The sequence below is a fragment of the Lacerta agilis genome, chromosome 5, assembly GCF_009819535.1.
Source record: "Lacerta agilis isolate rLacAgi1 chromosome 5, rLacAgi1.pri, whole genome shotgun sequence".
NCBI classification, from domain to species: Eukaryota; Metazoa; Chordata; class Lepidosauria; order Squamata; family Lacertidae; genus Lacerta; species Lacerta agilis.
The window spans coordinates 55,512,179-55,531,438 of NC_046316.1; the positions used below are offsets into that span (position 1 = coordinate 55,512,179).

Here is a 19,260-nt window from a genome sequence, read left to right on the forward strand (position 1 = left end):
GTCGTGGGTTTGAGCCCCATGTTGGGTGAAAGATTCCTGCATTGCAGGGGATTGGACTAGATGGCCCTTGTGGTTCTTTCCAACTCTGCAATTCTATGACTTAGGAGGCAGTGCCTACACCTTTAAATACTCTGAGTTGCTAAACACAGTTGCTAATGTCATCTGAAATGGCAACTACTACCCTGTCTGTCTACATAAGTGGGAGCATTTTCAAACTAGTGTGCAACAATGTTCTCTGTTTCCCTTTCCTCAATTAGTGCTAATTAAGGAAAAACAAATCATAGTCATATGAAGGGGAGGTGCTGCAAACTGTGTTGATATACAGAGAATATATATTGATATACCAAGGCAGCTAAGTTACTGTACTACTTCCGTTTTTGCCTATTTCATCCACAGACTAGTTAAACATGGTGAGGGGAAGCAACACAGCCCTGCAATGTCAGTAGGTCTGTCTCAATAGGACGTGATCAGATTAGGCACTCTCTGTATCCACATATGTGCGAAGTGCATTATTGGCACCAAATGGATTATAACCATTCCAGCAGAACTTGCTTTAGATGGACAAATTGTGTGACTCTGGGGCAGCATGAGGATGCTGCTGTGTGTACAGCGCTCCCAAAATGGTGCCTGCATCCATCACTGAATGCATATTATCATACAGTGTGTTCATTCCCTGCATCTCCTACCAGTCAGCATGGCTGGCTGACTGGGGCTGATGGGAGTTGTAGTCCAGAACAACTGAAGGGCACCAGGTTGGCAAAGGTTCTGTGAGTGTAACAGGCTTGATTCCTAGGTTGGATCCAGGGGGTGTGGATGGTGCTGGTCCCAAGAAAACAGAGGCAGGGGTGCTGATAAGAGAATCTGGTTGCCATCTGGTCCTAGGTGTGACACCTGTCTGCATGCAAATGCCAACTGCAGATAGTAGAAGGACCCTAATCCAGGCTCAAGCATGCTCAGATACAGATATTATACCAACTTTCAAGTGGCTGTCCTTATGAATGGTGATTTTCCCCTACCTTGCACCCCAGTGTTCAAATATCTGAAAATCCCCCAGGAGGTCCAATAGAGACCCTTGTCCCCAGCTCTGTTCCAAGGATCTTTTAGAGTTCTTCAGAAAATATAATTTAATAATTAACATTTACAGCAAATGCTCCCAGAAGGCAGCATAATTTGACAGTAGCCAAGACCAAACCTCTTCTTCCCCCACCCCACAATGCCACAGGACTCAAAACAGCTGCAGACACCCCAGTGGCTCGTCTGATCTGGATGGACATATGCTGCACATCTTTCTCCTGCAGACCAACTGGCTGCTTATTTCTATATGAGGCTATTTTGGCTCCTGCATGCGCACATGCCTCGTAGCGCCATGTGCAACTGCCTCTGTTTGCATAGCCAGTGTGCTCCATCCAATGCCCGACAGCTGCATAGCTTGTTCTACTGCCAGTTGCCAGCAGAGGGAGCAGCGCCCAAAGGAATACAGTACTAAAGCTGAAGGGGCCCAGGATGATTCTGAGGCTTTTCCTTTTGATCAGTTCTGCATCCTGCCCTTGCATGTGTTCAGCAAATAAAGCCAGGGCCTCCTATTTCTATCAGAGCCTTTCCGCCTGCCCACAAGGTGGCACAATGTCTCCACTATATGATCGTCATCTCTGCACAGGGTTTAAGACGTTTCCCAGGCTGTCAAGGGCAGGATGCTCTGTGCAGCTTCCCTGGATCTGTCATTTTGCAGAAGGTTCAGGTTTCTGTGCTCTTCCAAGTTTCTGAAGCAGCAACTCAGTGCTCCATCCTTCAGTGGGACAGCTTGCTGGGCAATTCCTCTTGACTCTGGCTTAATGCTTTTTCCATAAGAGGGGGGTGGATCTGACTTTGACACCCCCCCCTCTTTCTCTCCTAATTCATTATGGAGGAGGAGCCACTGCATATGGTGTTGTTGACATCATAACCACACGCCATCCACGGATGCCCAGTGCTTGCGGGCACCCATAGCGATTCTTCAGTCTCCTTTCTCTGTGCTACCTGCCTAGTCTACCCAAGAAGGAAGCCCTTGGCAGCAGATGCCCCCACCCCGAGGCCTAGCAGGTCTGTCCTTGGCAGTGGGGTGGGTGGAGCTACCGGTATCGGCAGGCCAGGGCATTAACGTTCTTCACCACATAGAAGCTCATCGTGAGCGGTGGGATGACCAGGGTCCGGCCAGGGCGGAGGGGGCGAGGCTTCAGCGTGGGCAAAGTCCCGTCGTCCACCATGGTGAGCGGCTGCCCATTAAGCTGCACTGACCTGCACACACAGAGCAAATTCATGAGAAAACCACCTTAGGGAAGCACAAGGGAAAGGCTGGTCCTAGACACAAAGGGATGGTGGCACAGCTTTGGGATGTCTTTTGTGGCTAGGAGGAAAGATGCAGGAGAATTGATATTCAAGAGGGTGGCCACACCAGCTTTGCACCTTTAGGAGTTGAAGGGGCCTGGACTCTGAGGACAATGTCATGTGAAGGTCCAGGGCTGGGAGTGGTAAGACTCATTCCATAATAGCAGGCAACACTTTCCCACTGGACATCAGTGCACGAACTATGCAGCTCTAATAGTAGCAAATACGCTTGTGGGCAAGTCGAAAGAAGTTCTAGACCATCAGAGCTGAGAATCTTCCTGGGGGTGACAATTACATTGTGCTCTCTTTGCTGCTTTGCAGTGTATCCTGTCCACACCTCCCCCAATTAATACAGGCAGACACTTAAAGTTATGTGTAGCAGCACACCCTACTGTATATGTCGTTTCATTTTAGGTGCCTGTTGCTTCACTGACCTGATTGATTATAAGGCAAATACAGTAAACAAATGGAGTGTGTGTAGCAATTTACACATTAGTCCTGTTACAGGGCTTAAGAAGTCTGGTCAGGCACGGGAGGATTGTTGGGGGAAAGGAACTACTTGGTACTACAGTGGTAACATAAAGTTGAATGACATTAGAGCAGCAACTTCCAGAGGGGTAGCTAAATTAGCCAGTTGCAGGAAAAGACCGTGAAAGGGGGAACCCTTCGTTACCTTACAGGCTAACAGATTTATTGTGGGGTCAGCTGTTGGTAAGCAGAAAGATGGGAGTACAATTTGCATCAAATTTAGGCAGGCTCAGCATCTTGTAAAGGTGGTGCATGTACTGAATAGGGAATTGATGGGGAGCATCACAAGCCTGATACCTGCATCAGTAGCTTCCCTTCTCCCCCCCCCCCCAAGGCACTGAACTCTAGCAGCAATGGTCTTTCTTGTCAATCAGGAGAGGCTGGATTCTAATACCACTTCTCAATGCCTACCAGGATGATAGTGCTCACCTAGAGTGTAGCCCTTCCTGCCCATAGGGCTGCAGCACATACTGATGGACAAGCTTGTCACGAAGGGTTCCCACCAGCTTGATTTTCTTCCGGGACCGGTGCAGGTTGATGATGTAAAGTGTGATGGAGCCGCGGACATAGTTGTGGCTGTGTGAGATAGAGAAAAGGTGGCTAAGGGTCAGTCATGTGCACACTTCCCTAGATACCTCCTGTTAGTATCAAGGTTGAGGACTTCCCTTATTGCTCCGCAGATCCCAAGATAAAATCACTCGTCAAAGGAACTGGAGGATGGGGCCATATTATGCAGAAGCTGTTGACCTTTTTGTCTAGCTAAAATCCATGACAGTATGAAATGTTTACTGCCCTTCCAATTCAGGAAGTTGCCCTTTCACATCACTTTCCTTTTCTCTCTCCTTTGCAAGGAAAAGTTTGGCAAGAAAATGGCCCTGACATATCCTGCAATAGGCTGGCCAGTGTGATGATGTGGCTGCAATGCATAGCTCCTCTGAACTCCTCAGCACACACAGAGCCCTATTTCTCCAGTAAGGTGGAGCTGTTAAAATGTCTTGGCCAAGCGATCTAGCCTGGGTGAAGAAAGGGCACAAAATGGAACTGTTGCATCCCATGATTTTAAGTAACCGCAAGGTGATGTTACCTAGGGATGGATTCTTCAGTGTGGTTCCAATCTGGTAAGAGAAAGGATCAAGGACAGTGCTATGTACGTGGCATTTTCTGGTCCAGAGTGCACAGTCTGATTGGGTGATGGAAGGAGGGGTCTGCTTTGCAGCAGGGAGCTGGACTAGACAGCCTTTCAAGTTCACTGCTTTTTGATATAGCCATGGGGACAGCCACTTCAACCTGTGAAAGGGTGGGTGTGTAACAAACTGGCTGCTCATGCATTTCTAACCAATGGGATGGTCAAGTGGGCTCTAGAGTCATTAATGTGTGTTTTGCAGCTAACATGCACGACAACAGGCACTTGCAGTTTTAATCGAATCCCTCTGAATCAGCCACAATTTGCAGCTGGCCCTGAGAAGCGCTACCAGCATTAAGACTGTCAAAGAAGGTCAATTTACAGGGCAGAAGGAAGCTACATTGCTAAAGGAAGCTCCACCTTTTGGAATGTTTGAAAAATGGTGGAAAGGTTAAGAGCATGAGATGGGAATCCCCAGCTGAAACCTCCCCTCAACTGCATGAATTTACTACGGTATGTGGCCTTAGGCAAATCACTTATCTTCTCAGCCTTGGACCCCATCTGTAATATGGGGACAATAATACAGTTCTGTTGCAGGATCTTTGTAAAGATAACATGAGGCACTCAGAGCTTTATAAATATTATTTTCCTCAGACCGTATTTCTAGAGTCTAAAGCTCTTTACAGTACTCATGCTTCTGCAACGAGCTTAGCCAGAAATGCCCAAAACAGAAGACAGAGAGGGTGAATAGCAGTCTCTCTTCCAAATGCACAGGGCATGAGATGACCTGCCCACCTGTGCCCGCTCCTGCTGCCTTTCCTTTCCCACCTGTCCCTATCCCAGTTGCCAGTTACCTGTCAGTCACTGGCCAAGACTCCCTCCTGGAGGGGGAAGCTTGTTGAAAGCATCTGCCCGAAATGAGGAAGCAACAATGGGGACCTGTGTGCACACAGGGGACTCCCAGGCCCTGTGCTCGGAGGAGGATGCTTTGAAAAGGCTTATCACAGAAACCCTAGCTAGGCTGGGTGCCCCAAGTGAGGGGAGTGGGGGGGGGGAGGAACTGAAACCAGACCCCCAGGGCCTTTGGAGGAAAATGCACTCTCTTGATCTCATCCTGATAAAAGTTGGGCTGCAAAGGCACTCACCCTAGTCTCAGAGATAGCTGCTCTTCCCTATCATCACCAGAGCCATTCCCCGCCCACCCCAGCCACAACCAGAGCAAGTAAGGATGCAGGTATGTGCACAGGGATTGCGGGGGCAGCAGGGAGAGGAAAAGCAGGTCCTTAAATCCTGGTCCCCAAACAATTGTTAGAACCTCCTTGCAGCAGGAGGAGAACTTAAATCTTCTTTTGGGGGGGGGGTGGAGAAAGGGTGGGTTATAGACAAGATCTACTCCCTTGCTGTATTAATTGTCCCTGGGACACCAAGTGTCAGTAAGAGACCTGCTCTTTGGCAGGGACAGGGCCATAGCTGCTCAGAAGGATGGAGCAAGAAGGTATCGCTATCATTAAATAGCTTTTGGCTGCGAACGCACCTCTTTACCTTGGGTTTTGACACTAGAGATGTATACATTTTGGGACTCACTTTTGTTTCCAAGATCGCAAGTTGTTTTGAATTGTTTTTAATGTTGTGTTTTTATTGTTGTGACCTGCCCTGCGACCTTAGGTGAAAGGGATGACAGTAGCAAATCCTCCTCCTCCTCCATGCCAAGTGACATTTTCTTCCAGGGTTGTGGCCCATGCTGAGTTAACCCTCTTGGGTCTTCCAGTCACCAGTGCCCCAGCCCCTACCTCTGTTCCAAGAAGTTGTGCTTGCGGCATGAGGCAACTCACTTGTAGTAGCTGGTGCAATGAGCATAGATGCGCAGTTTATCACGGATCACCCTGCCAAGTCGAGGTTTCCTCTGCAGCCCGGCCACATGCACAGAGAGCACCCTGGGCCCGACAAGTCGCTTGTAGAGCAGGGAGAGCCAGTAATCCTGCCCCACAGAAAAAGAAAAACATAAAAGCAGGTGAGCCATTACACCACATTCAATGCAGGTAGGAGATCTACTTTTAATATTGTTCTCCCATGTTGCACCTTCTGCTCAAATTCTCCCTTTCACTGTAACTACCAAAAACCTACAAACTCTGCCCTATATTGGCTTATGCTGCCGTAGAATGAGTGACCGTTAGTCTCAGTTATACCACTGCGGGGAGTTTTGTCAGAGGACCCTGGGGGTTCCTTGCACAGGTACATGTCCAGAGGCAGAAGGTGTTGGGAATGGTGTGAATAGGATGACCTGCCATGCAGTCCTATTCAGCAGACCTGCCTGTCTCCTGGCAGAGCCATTACAGGATGCATTCCCAGAGGCCCAGTATAGCTTTACAACCAGGCCAGCAGGGCTGTGAAATTGTGCACTAACCACATGGTGAATAAATGTTGCTGTAATCTGGCATGTAGCAGCAGCATAATAGTCCCTTCACTCGCGGTCCTCTGAGAGCTATTATTGGCAAACAGAGGAGAACATTAAATGTCACTTGTGGTTCTGCTCTCCACACTTCACGTCCTGTTCCTTCCAGAGACGCATGTTCACGCCTGCAGATGAGATGAGGCGCAGCAACAGGGGTGCCATCAGCCACAAGTATGAGAACAACACACACTTAGCACGCAAGTGTGAGGCAAACAGTGTGGTGTTTTCTCCCAACCAAAGTGCCTACTGGGTTTGTTACTCTGTTCTTTACAAAGAATAGTTGCCCAGAACTCATTTTCAGAGGCTGCAGCACAATTCTGAGCTGTGAGAGTGTTAAAAGAAAAGGTTGAGAGTATTTGCGGTGAACAATATCATCCAGGGGTGTGAGGAGACAGAATTTCAGATCAAGGACAACTTGAGGGGAACTTTGAAGTACGCCTGACCCTGAATGCAGACACATTCCCAATTCCTCCTTTGCAAGTGCAGCCTTACCTGCCCCACAACTTTACAACAGATTTACCTTTCAGGCAGAGACTGGGCAAAATGCTCCCATGGACCAAAGTGGGAAGCCTGGCAGGCTTAACTAGGCCTGCAGGCTGGAGTAAGCTGGGAGTAAGCTGAGAGTACTCTGGGAGTATCTCCCAAGGGGTGCCATTGTCATGTTCTTCCTGGAAGCTCACTTAACACATTCCTTGTCAAGCATCTGTTGGCCTTCATTTTCCCTAGACACAGGACAGGGTGTTGCATAGACCAGTGGTTTTCAACTAGTGTGCCGTGGCACCCTGGGATGCCTTGAATGATGGTCAGGGGTGTCACGGGCAACACTGGCATCTGTCCATCTTTCCTTCCCTTACTCCTCTGATGCCCTCTCGCATCTCTGCCTCCCAAAGGCTTGTACAGCTGTTAGTTGCAGCAGCCCTGGCTACAAGCTCCCCAGGTGAATGGTGCCTCGGGGTCTGGCCAGGAGCTGAGGCAGCTCAGAGATCAGGGGTGGCTGCAGCGGCTGCCTGGAGAATTCCCAGGGAGAAGGGAGAGGAGAGGAGGAGGGAACACTCCACAAAGGAGAGTGTTTGAAAAAGGGTGAGATGCTACCAGCTTAGCAGGCAAGAGGTGACATAACTGGGCTCCTGAGCCCCACAGGGGTGTTGCAGAAAGAAGGTAGTTGGTCAAGGGAGCTGAAAATGGTCAAGAGGTTGAAAACCTCTGGCATAGACCATTACTATCCAGTCCAGTACTGCTGCTCAGCTAATTGATGAACCCGTCCCTTATGAGAACATTGGAACTTGCCTTACCCTAAGTCAAACCATTGGTCTATCTAGCTCAGAACTGGGATGAGTGGCCATGTGATGTGCCACAGAACCTGAAGCTGTGCTGATAAGCCTAGGACTGCCTTGGATGGAGTCTAAGCACTACTGTGACATGACGGGAATTGGATCCTGCCCTGATGGCTGCTGGGTAGGAGCGGAGAGTCTCCCAGGCTCTTGCAGCAGCTGGAGGAATAGCTGAACTGTACCTTGTCATCACCTCTTCCTGACAGAGTCCAGAGCATGGGGGTGGATGGGAACTGAGTTCAGTGCCATCGGCAATCAAGGCTCCATGGCTGTTTTGTACAAGGCACTTTCCACTTCATTCTCTACATCCACAGAGCTGGATGTATGTGTGTAGAACTAAAGCCTTTGTGACCAAAGATGCAGGTGTAATTGAGTCAGCACCTACTACAAGATGTACTACCATGGCCCCTTCTATTTCTAGGGTAGCCAAGTGGCCAGACTCCTGGCAATCCAAAGGCCACCGGTTCAAGCTGTTTATTCCTCATAAGTTGCAAGTGCAGATTTGTGACTTTTCTATCTAGCAGGACCAGAAAACTTTGTCCCACTGCACTATATATTTTCTGCTCGTAGAATATGGGTGGTATTTGAAGGCACTGTCTTTTATCTTTGATCTTCAGAGCAGCAGCAGAGTTGAAAGACACTCATGTTGGCAGGTTGAATTATCCCTGGATCTCTGAACTCAGCCACATGAGCTCAGCTATCAGAGCATCTGCTTCGGCAGAGCATCTCTGTAGCTGGAGCTTTCATTCTGACTGAGCTGGATGGGCCATGGCATGGAAAGCCAAGGAACGGAGCTCTTGCAATGGGCGCCCAGCCTGAGTTCGTTGCCAGCTGATGGGCAGCCAGGCTAAGGCAGTGATTGATGCCGCGGCTTCTCTCAGCAGCTAAGGGTCTGCACAAAGGAAAGGCAGCATGTGGAAAAGTCTTTGTCACCGAGCGAGAGGGAGGATTTGGTTTCACATCCCAGCAGCCCTACACAGGCCCAAACAGCTGCTTTCATCTCGGTGATAGCTCCCACGGGAAAAGAGCGGCCGTCACACCTCACCCCAGGTTCAGTCTGGCTTTGCTGTTATTGTTGCTGGGATTTTTTTAAAAAACAAAAACAAAAACCCTCTAGCAACTCACCTGCTGAGGGCAAAAGGAAAGATATCGGCTAAAAGTGTAATGAGAGGTGCTTTAAAAAAAAAAGAAATGGAAGGACAGCCATTCAAAGTGCAGTCCCTGAAGATAAATAGCACAGAAGAGGGAGTCCTGTTCCACATTAGGACAAACTACCTTGAAGCACTTGCAAATCCTACAGGAAACTGTCCTACATCTCTCTCACACACATACAAGACTTGGACCCTTCTGGGGCCCCCATACTCTCAGTCACCTGGTATAGCGGTGACTTAGAGAAAATGACTTATATTGTTATTTTATTTATTAAATGTACATACTATCCTTCACCCAAAGATCTCAGGATGGTTCACAAGATAAAGATACAAAATAAAAGCACAAATAAATATTATATTTGCATGCTCAGTTGATGGCATATGTCATTTTGGTTTGGGACCATGTAACACTTGTTCTGATCATTAGCTGTAAGCTATATATCCTTTCCTCTTCCCTTCCACCTCGTTATTAGACAGATTTATTTATTTCATATATTAGTCACCTGTTGACCTAGTCCTCTAGGGGAGGAAAAAGACAAATTCATTAAAGCATTAAAATATCAAATCAGATCCGATCTCCTCCCCCCCCCTTTTTTTGCCCTTCTGGACCAAGGCATCATGAATAAAGAAGCCTCCAAGAAATGCTCCCCCCTCAGTCTTTCTAGGGAAGAATGTGAATTGGGGGTTAAGGATAACCTGCTTTTCCCAACGTACCTTGATCACTGGAAAAAACATGATGTCCTTTTGTACCGCTGATCCACCCAAAGAACATGGGAAAGCTCAGTTGGTAGAGCATGGGACTCTTAATCACAGGGCTGTGGATTTGAGCCCCACATTGGGCAAAAGATTCCTGCATTGCAGGGTGTTGTATTAGATGACCCTCACAGTCACCTCCAACTCTACAATTCTTTTTTTTTTATGGGGAGGGGTTTTTGACTTCTCTAATCCATTTTCCTGATGCCCGAAGATGTGAGGCTGAAGGAGCCAGAACCAACAGCTGATTATCTGAGAGACAACTGTAAGAAGTCCAGAGTCTCCCAGGGACTCAGCTGCAGAAGAATGCAAAATCTACAGCTCATTACAGGCAGGGCTCCGCATTTGCAGCAGCCCTTCTGCTTCCCAGATCCCCACTGCTGCATTCCAGGGGCCTGCTGGCAGTGTCTCTCAGATTGGTACCCTGGACCAGGCTTGTAAATTCCTGGCCGAGGAGATCCAGAGCTTCTCGGCGCTGCCAAGAGTTCCACTTGCAAGGTGTAGAATTTATTAGACTGAAAAAAGATGAAAAGAAAACCTGCTACTTTTAAAGACCTTTTACATACGGTTTCCTTATTAGAGTCCTGAGCGCTTGGAACAGCAATGGCCTCAGCCTTTTTGAAGAGCTACAAATGAGCGGGTTTGCATTAAACTGGAGGGAACTGCCCTGCTGTGTGAAGTTGTGAACTCCTTTCACCTTCGTTCCTATAAATCTAAACTGCGTTCAGCTCCGTTTTCCTGGCTCTTTAGTCTTTCCCTAAGGAGCCGGCTGCCCTGACTTTGGTTGTTTCTACAGCATGTTTTCAGGACTCTTAATACTCCTCTCCTGCCCCCCCCTTCTCCTGCTTGTGCACCCCCCCCCAAGAAACCCCTGACTCTCTTGCTCTTGTGTACCCCACAAGGGTCCCACAGAGACTTTCACAGTGGACCAAGTTCCAGCTCCAGAGGTAACCCTGCCCCATCTGCTTTCAACATGTTGTGCTTGACATTAACTAATGTCTCCTATTAGCACTGAAAGAAACCAATCTGGAAAAATGTATTTTCAAGCCGAGTTCAAACAGGCCACAAGGAGCAGTGGATTTTCAGCTGCTCGTAGCTTTTTCTTTCTTTCTTTATTTTTTTGTGATGCAGCCAAGAGTCTGAGGAACAGGTCAAGGGCACAGAAGTCAAGCACAAATCCCCTGATTTACTGACTGGGAACAGGAAAGGCAGGGAGGAAAAACTCAGACTGATATGGCAGAGACACTGCAAGTGGACAGGCGGAGAGAGATAAGAGAAAGGGGTGGGTGCTGTGTTGCACATCTGACAACAGGAAAGGGATAGCCAGCCCTGGCCTGAAATGGGGACACAGAAATGTAGATGGGGACAGAGCTAGTGTAGTGGAGATTGGAGTACAGTGTAGAAGCAGTGTAGCATAGTGGCTGGAAAGTTGGACTAAGGCCACATTCACACCATAAATTCAAAGCACTGTGATACCACTTTAAACAGGTATGGATTCCCCCAAAGAATTCTGGAAACAGAGTTGTTGGGAGGCTCCTGTTTCCCGCAAAGACCTACAATTCCCAGAGTTCCCTGTAAAACCACTGTGAGAATTGTACTGCTGTGAGGAGAATAGGGACCTCGTACCAACTCTCAGCACCCTTAACAAACCACAGCTCCTAGAATTCTTGGCAGGGAAGCCATGACTGTATCATAGTGGTATCATAGTGCTTTAAATGTATGGTGTGAATATGGCCTTAGACCTGGGAGACCAGAGTTCAAAACCTCACCCAGCCATGAAACTCACTTGGGTCTGTTTCTCAGCCTAATTTACTTCACAGGGGTTTTGTGAGGATAAAATGTGGAGAGGGAGAATTACCTATGCTACCTTGAGCTTTCTGGAGGAAACGTGGGATATAATAATGTAGTAATAAATAAATATGTGAATACAAGACATAGAGTGTGTGGGTCAACATATCATATATCTTTATTGGTTAAGAAAATAACTGCTGTTCTGAAACAGCAACTGCAAAAAGGATGGTGTGTGTGTGTGTGTGTGTGTGTGTGTGTGTGTGTGTAAAAAGAGGTGTGGAGAATAGGGCAAAACAAGAGGCCATGGTCACACTGCATACCTATAGCAAATAAGGAAACCAAGCAGTCTTGTGTGGCAGAGACCCAATAAGAACAAACTGGTGATGCCCATTCAAAAGATACAGAATGGAATGTGGTATTGCACACCTACCGGCAAAGGGTTGAAGTTCTGGTCCACAAGATGGTTGTGCCCATGGTCAAAAAATGAGTGACGCATTACTACATCAATGCCCTGACTGGACAACATCCCAAGAGAGTTCAGCCACCTGGCAAAAAAAACAGAGGACTTAATCAGTATTTCAGAGAGTAGCAGGCCATGGATCCCCAGAACATTCTTCTACATTCTGCCTGAGCCCCACAGATTCTTGGCTCCCATACTTAAGAGCAACTGAAGTGTTAACAACAGATTTAGTTCCTTCCATCAAGGAAGTACACTACAAATGTCTTCATCTCCATTTTCTCCTCACAGCATCCCTGTGAGGTAGTTTAAACTGAGCAATAGTGACCGGTCTGCAGTCACCCATTGAAGTTCACTGCTAAGCAGAGGTTGGACTGTTTATAGTGTGGAATTACTATTCTTTATTCAGTCATATTTATGGAGAATTCAAATGAGCTCTTAGTCAACCAGCTGGAATGACTGTGTTGTCTGTGTTGCCTTTTTTGCTGAGCTGATTTGTTTGGTTTTTAAGAGGTAAAATGCAATTGCAATATTCAATGTGGACTAGCAAAGCACTACGGCTACTGTGTCATTAATTATAAGCTTTCTTATTGTTCAGTGCAACCAACAATCTGTCTTTTCATTACCCCTTAATTAGTCAATTATTTGTACCCTGGTACATTTATTTGTACCTTTTGTCTTGTTTTTTATTTTCTGAAATAGCATTATTTTACAATTGAAAAGAAAATTCAAAAATGAAACGAAAGCACCCCACACACAATAACAGAGACTAATTAAGAAGTTCTTCAACACTGCTGCTGCCTTCGTGAATAGGAAGCAATTAGAGGCAGAAGACACAATGAGGAAGCTTCTTCATAAAGTTACAACAACCTTCCCAGAAAGGGACTTACTTCATAGTAAACATTATAGAAGAATCGTGGCCATAGGGACCAGCATCTTCAGATAATATAACAAGTGCCATATGGAACTTGCTAATTGTGGAAAAATAATGCCTTAATTCGAAAGGGTTCTAGTGTGGATGAAATTTTGAAGTGTAATGTCTCTTTTTCAAGTCCAATACTCTAGCAATGGACAAATCAATTGAAGTCCATGTTGCTTTTGCATGTGTTCACCTGTGTCACTTTTGCATTGATTCATTTTTTCCTGCATTGATCAACAAATATTTTTTTAAACCTGCACAAAAATTAACATTTTAAAGATATGGATTGAATCCAGCTAAAAAGTGAATGTGTAGAATGAATTTTGCAAGTGCAATGGAATACCTCCCTCTCTCCTCCCCCTGTGTCACCCCCAAATCTGCTCCAGAGGGTTGGGGGAGCAGACTGGAGGGTAGGAGAAGCTCCACTGTGCTTATAAAAGTCATTCCATGTATGCAGTGATGGGCTAGTTAGATAAAAAACAATGATTATTTATTTATTTTTAAAGACTTTTTCTTTTAAAATACTTTTTCTAATATACTCTTTCTCAAAATATTCATTTTAAATGCATTTTGCCATGTTTAACCAGGAATGAACAAACATGTCAATTTACTGGTAGTTTCTTTCTCATTTTGCCAATCTTAAAATTTAGTTCATTTCTGCATCAGTTTGTATGTGGTTTTAAGTCAGCATGAAAACACACAAACGGATTCACATTAAAATACACACCAAATCAATCCCTTGTTTAAACTGCTGAAAATTGAGTTGCAACATTCAGAAAAGTGTGAAATTTTGTGAATAATTACATTAATCCAAATCAGACCGGTTTGAACTGGAATTTGCAAAATAATAATAATAATAATCTTCAAGTATCCCTACCACACCCTATCCAGCACACAGCACTATTTTCTTATCCAGCCTTCACTCTGATAAAAGTCCTCTGCCCTTTTGGCAACAGAAACTCAAGCGTTTTTCAAGAGATAGATGCTAATGTGATAAAAATGTTGTGAAGTTATCTGGTGAAAACCACTTTTGGGAACACGGTTAATGCTACACATTTTCCCCGTTTCCATTAAAGGCTGTGCTGGATTTACTGTACACAGTTATATAGATCCCAGCTGAGATATTCAGTGATAGCCAAAAAAACCAATTCCATGACTATCAGTGATGGTCCCTGAGGTTAGGGAGAAGCAAAGCGATTGCACAGAAATAAAATAGAAAGAAAAGATGCAATTTTAGAAGTCACTTTTATTTACTCATTTTAGCTGCGAGGCTGCAATCTTACTTATACGCTTAGTAAATCCCAGTGAATTTGGGAGAAAGCATGACTGACTGACTTGGGAGGAGGCATGCACAGAATTGGGTTGCATGTGTAAAATAGCACAGAGAGGACAGCAAGTTTCAAGTAAATCCTGTCTACTGATGTACAACTACACCATCTTCACTGTACATCTGACATTCTAATGAGCAAAGACAAACAGGGCGGGTGCTGGAGGAAAGAGAATAAGGGAATGGGAACTTTCAGCCAATCAGCACTCTGACCAAGCTGCTGGGAAAGGAAGCCAGAGGTATGTGTAAACAAACAAGCAAGCAAGCAAACAAACAAACATCACGCTGAGATTCTGTGGCTCAAAAAGCTGGGCTCTATATAAAACAGTCTTCTCCAACCTGGTGTTCTCCAGATGTTTTGTACTGTGACTCCCACCAGCCCCAGCCAGAATGGGCTGGGGATGATGGGATTTGTAGTCCAAAACATCTGGAAGGCACCTGGTTGGGAAGGCTGATATAAAGTATACAGATAAAACAGATTGGTGTTTAATTTTTTTTTTAAAGTATTCCATTTCTGTAAGTCGCTGGGAGGGACAAGGAGCTCAGCAAGGCACTGATGTCCTTCCCTTTCTCTGACCACAGAAAATATTAAATTACTCGATTCTCTGACGTCAGAGATGTCTCCAGAAAATGTTCCAAACCTACCACATAAGGCTCCAAAGCCTTCTTACTTGGGTGGTAAAGAAAGCTAAAATTCTAATGAAATTGAGTTTTGTGCTTCACTGGACCAATTTTCTATACTTGTACAGAAGGGAGGAAAGACACAAAGCCTTGAATCACCCTTGTCAATGGCAAAGCCAGGCTGTAAAAAACCATCCTGAAGAACAGGCAAGATACGCACTTTGGATAAGTGAATGGGATGGAATGGGACCTCATTGAAAACAGCCTCTTTCACTGGCAGGATTTCCTTAGAACTTGAAAACTAGCCATCCAGTTTATCCTTAAAAAGTTTCTCCATGGAAGGAAATTCCATAACTTTGGGGCAGTTTGTTCCATTGTCCAAGTGGTCTTACAGTCATAAAAATTTTCCTGTCTCTTTCTGGTAAACAGATGCTTTTGGTGGGAAATTTATTACGAAGAGTTTACAATAACGCATTCACAGTAAAATCCTATATATGTTTACTCAGAAGAAAGTCCAACTGTATTCAATGCATCTCATTCGCATGAAAGTGTGCATAGGGCTGTGGCTTTTCAGTGCAATTATATACATGTATACTCAGAAGTAAAACGGGACTACTCATTAAATTAATTGGGACTTACTCCCAGTTACGTAGGTCTAGATCAATGCGCAAAGTGTTCTGAAACTTTTATTCTGGAAATGAGGCAGGAATCAGTTCACTTGGGGGGGGGACTGCATGTGACCTTAACTGTGGAGTTCTGTCCATGTGTGCGCAGATGCAGATGCAGGCGCACACACACGCACACTGCTTCCATAGGGGACATGACCCTTATCAGGACCTGAATTTGTGAGGCTTTAATCCTTTGCCCTTCTGCTGTTGTCTCAATCTGGATTGTGCTTCCTGGGCCTGCAATTTTCATTGCAAACAAAACAAAACAAAACCCCATGTTGGAACCTTTTTTGTGTTTGTTGTTTTCAATGTATGCTCCCCCCCCCCAATCCAGACTGGGACTGCAGCAAGATGCAAAGAGTTAACCTCTCCCCAACCTCCTTGCTAGGGTTCCAAACTGGATTTTGGCGCTGGACTGGGGAACTAGTGAGGGATCCTTGTATTCAAGGGCAAGCAGCCAGGGGACAAGCAGCTGACATACCGATTGATTAATTATCCATTGATTAATTCCCTGTCTCCACATCACACACACCACCACCACCACCAACAACAACAACACACTCAGGTTGACTCACAGGAAACTGGCAGCATAGGAATCTGAGAGGTTGGTGATGCCTCCTTCAGAGGTGGCTCCGATGCCCTCGAGCCAAATCCTTTTTCCAGGCACATGTGCATTGACAACCTATTGCCAAAATAAAAGGTCAAGGATGGTCAGTAATCTTCAGTAGGCAGCTAGTACTCATAAATTGCTATGGGTGTGGACAGGTTAGCACACATAGGATTGCTTAGCTTTGTATGGCTTAATGAGGTAACAGAGTAAAGGTGAGTAATAGGTAGGAAACACCATGAGGTTGCCTGGCATCAACTTCCTCACCTCTCCCCCACTTCCAGTACCTGCACTGATCTTACTCCAACCCCTTAACATACAGGTCTTTGCAGGCTTTTACTCTGACCATTTCTTAAGTGCACAAGGAGCCTCTGATCCAGCACTGGTTCCCTTCCCTAGGCTTATGTGTCCCATCTGAAGCACCACAAAGCATGTTGGCTAAGAAAGCACCCCACTGTTGCAAGATGGGGGTGTTATTTCTTCAAAGTCCCATCTCCTTACAGAAGTAGAAATTACACCCACACACTAACTTGTGTAGGATATATCCCATATACATAGATAAACTTCCCTTCCAAGTTACATCACATTAGGCTGGCATGCCATCTAACCATGGGGCAACCCTACCATCTTCCTGACTGGACCACCATCCATCCCCATATAGCAGTTATGCAGCAAAGGTTGCCCTCATTCTCAGTTTTAAAAAGCTGGTCATTTCTGATCCTAACATGGTGACTCCTTTGCGTATATGTTCATTGAAAGCTGCCCTTCAACCAGCACTGCACAAAAGGGCCACTTTCACACACTGTATTTGTAATGTGTATATACATAAACATGTGTGCACAGCTAACACATTTTTCACTGCTTTTATGATATAAGTACAATGCACCATGGAGCTGGGATCACTGTATGTACAAGTATAATGTGTAAATTTGCCAAAGAACTAAATAAAGCAATAGCAGCCAAATGAAAGGGGGGAAATCTGGTTAGTGCTCAGATGGCCAATCTACATGGGTGCACAGGGTCTAACTCCTCCATAAGCCAGGGCAGGATTTCAGACTCTAAACTGTTTCTGAGAAACTGAGAACAGGCACTACGGTGGTAGCAACTATGAAGCAATCTCATGTCACAACCACACCAGATTGCATAATGAGAGTAATAATAGTTCTGGGCATAGGGTGGCAACAGACTTACTAGTTTTGGAGCAGCCAAAACATTATCACAAGGCCTTGATTCTAAGACCAAATTGGGCAGGGGTACTTTGCTGAGCATCTGAAGTGGTGAAATGGAGATATGAGCATGGCATCAGAGATACCGGCCTGGGAAATGCCATCGTAACACAAGACAAACCTTGGCAGCACAGACATGCCCAGGACAAGACGGCGCCAGCAAACAAAAGCGCATCAGTGACAACAAGGACTGAAGATGCCAGCTTGCAGCTCCTTCTGCCTCTGCACAGGAGACCTGTCAGAGTGCCTAGGAGATCTGGCCACTTGCCAGACCTGGCTTCATTACCTGAAGGCAGCATCTTGTAGCAATAAAACAAGGCAAGAGCATAGAAAGGGGCTCAGGACTTTAATTAGTGGTACTTCACCTAATATTTGTGTTGGGTTCTCTAACAGAATGATTGGTCCCCTATTAGGATCAGCTTGATAGCCCAGATGAAAATCTGACCCCAAATTAAGACAAAAAAGTCCTTTCTGACTAATCATGTTTGTTTTGATTAGTCAACCATTCTAGTCAACAATGGATCAAACATTCCTGCCAGGAAGTCTCATAGCTAAGCAAGATGCATTCCAAAAAGAAGAGCCATATTTCCTATGGTGTACAATGATCCAGGAAAAGATTCTATCTCACTTTTCATTTTAATTTCCAAAGGTCTATTGCCTCACCCTCAATTCCTATCTTGTTGAGACTACAGTATATGTACTGCCATACTCTACCAGATGTTCTGATACTACTACAGCTTGACTGACTCCAAAGTAGCCATTCCCAATGCTCCCATAGGGACAGAGCCTTCTGTGGGACATATCCTGGATGTCTTCATACCTACTCTCCCAGCTTTGCTTAGCCTGACCTGAATGCTGGGATCCTGCAGGGCCCATAGGTAGCAAGGTTGGTCCCAACTGAAACCCCTGCTAGGTGAGTCTAACACTGGGCAGAGTGAGCCCAGGAGAAAGCTCCCAACCCTTGGAGACATGCTGCCCTCTTGCCCCAGCCATCCCTCTCACTCACGCACTTTCTGGATTTTCCTGATCTGGTCAGAGAGTGTGTCTAACAGGCGCGTTTTCAGGAAGTCCGTCACCTTGGCCACTCGGCCATCAAGGTAGTAACTGGAATGAAAATGAGAAGGCAACAGTCAGAGAGGGGCTGCAGTTATGTGCTCTCCCTCACCCTGGCTAAGGACCGCGCCTCTGATGCCCACATTTGGGGTTCCCCAAAGGTTGATCTCTGTTCTGTGTAAGATGAGCTGCTCTTACTGACCTTTGTTTCTTCTACCACTCTCTTCTCTGTGCCTTCTACCACAGGATGCTCCCTGTGCCCAGAGGACCCTCCCCACAATTTCCCTCTCTTCTAAAAGCCCCTCCATAATCCATCTCTTCAGCAAAGCCTTTGCCTGCACCTCTACTTCCATTTGCACAAGTAATTGTGCAATTAGTCCCTGATCTCTTCTTCCTACTAACTTGTCCATCTAATGAAGACAGCAAGCCCTCTGGGCAGAAACACATTTCTATGTTCCGCACAGTGCCTAGCACCACATCTGGTGCAAAATAAAGAGAAAAATATTATTAAGGTTCCCAACTTTGAGCTTGCCCATCCAGTCAGGCCCTTCTGCTCACATTGTGTAAATTAATTGATGGACCATGTATAAATACACTGGTACAACTAACCTCACCACCCTGTTCTTTCTGACACATGAAAGAACAGGAAATGCACAATTCTTCACCAGGTTTGAGAGGCAGTGTGTCCCTCAGCACCAGTTTTTGGGGCGCAATAACAGGGAAGGGCTATTGTGTTCATGCACTTGTGGGTGTCCCAAAGGCATGTGGTTGGTCACTATGGGGAAAAGGATGCTCAACTAGATGGATAGTTGATTTGATCCAGTGGAGTTCCTTTTATGCTCTTACCAACACCAGATCCTGTAAAGAGATATCTGGACCAATGTTTCAG

General features: G+C 45.9%; 1 protein-coding gene across 2 annotated transcripts in view; it reads right to left on the minus strand.

The window, feature by feature from the left end:
* Positions 1-1,093: 1,093 nt before the first annotated feature.
* Positions 1,094-19,260, minus strand: part of HPSE2 (heparanase 2 (inactive)) — a 112,871-nt gene continuing 94,704 nt past the window's right edge. Inside the window, exons 6-11 of one of the 2 annotated variants that reach the window (XM_033149912.1) lie at positions 18,329-18,422; positions 16,061-16,167; positions 11,924-12,038; positions 5,848-5,993; positions 3,322-3,468; positions 1,094-2,274 (exon numbers count right to left, since the gene is read on the minus strand). In XM_033149912.1, the coding sequence (XP_033005803.1) occupies positions 2,109-2,274; positions 3,322-3,468; positions 5,848-5,993; positions 11,924-12,038; positions 16,061-16,167; positions 18,329-18,422 (775 nt within the window). In that variant the 3' untranslated portion in view covers positions 1,094-2,108. The remainder of the gene's footprint in view (positions 2,275-3,321; positions 3,469-5,847; positions 5,994-11,923; positions 12,039-16,060; positions 16,168-18,328; positions 18,423-19,260) is intronic. The other variant, XM_033149911.1, reaches the window with a different exon arrangement.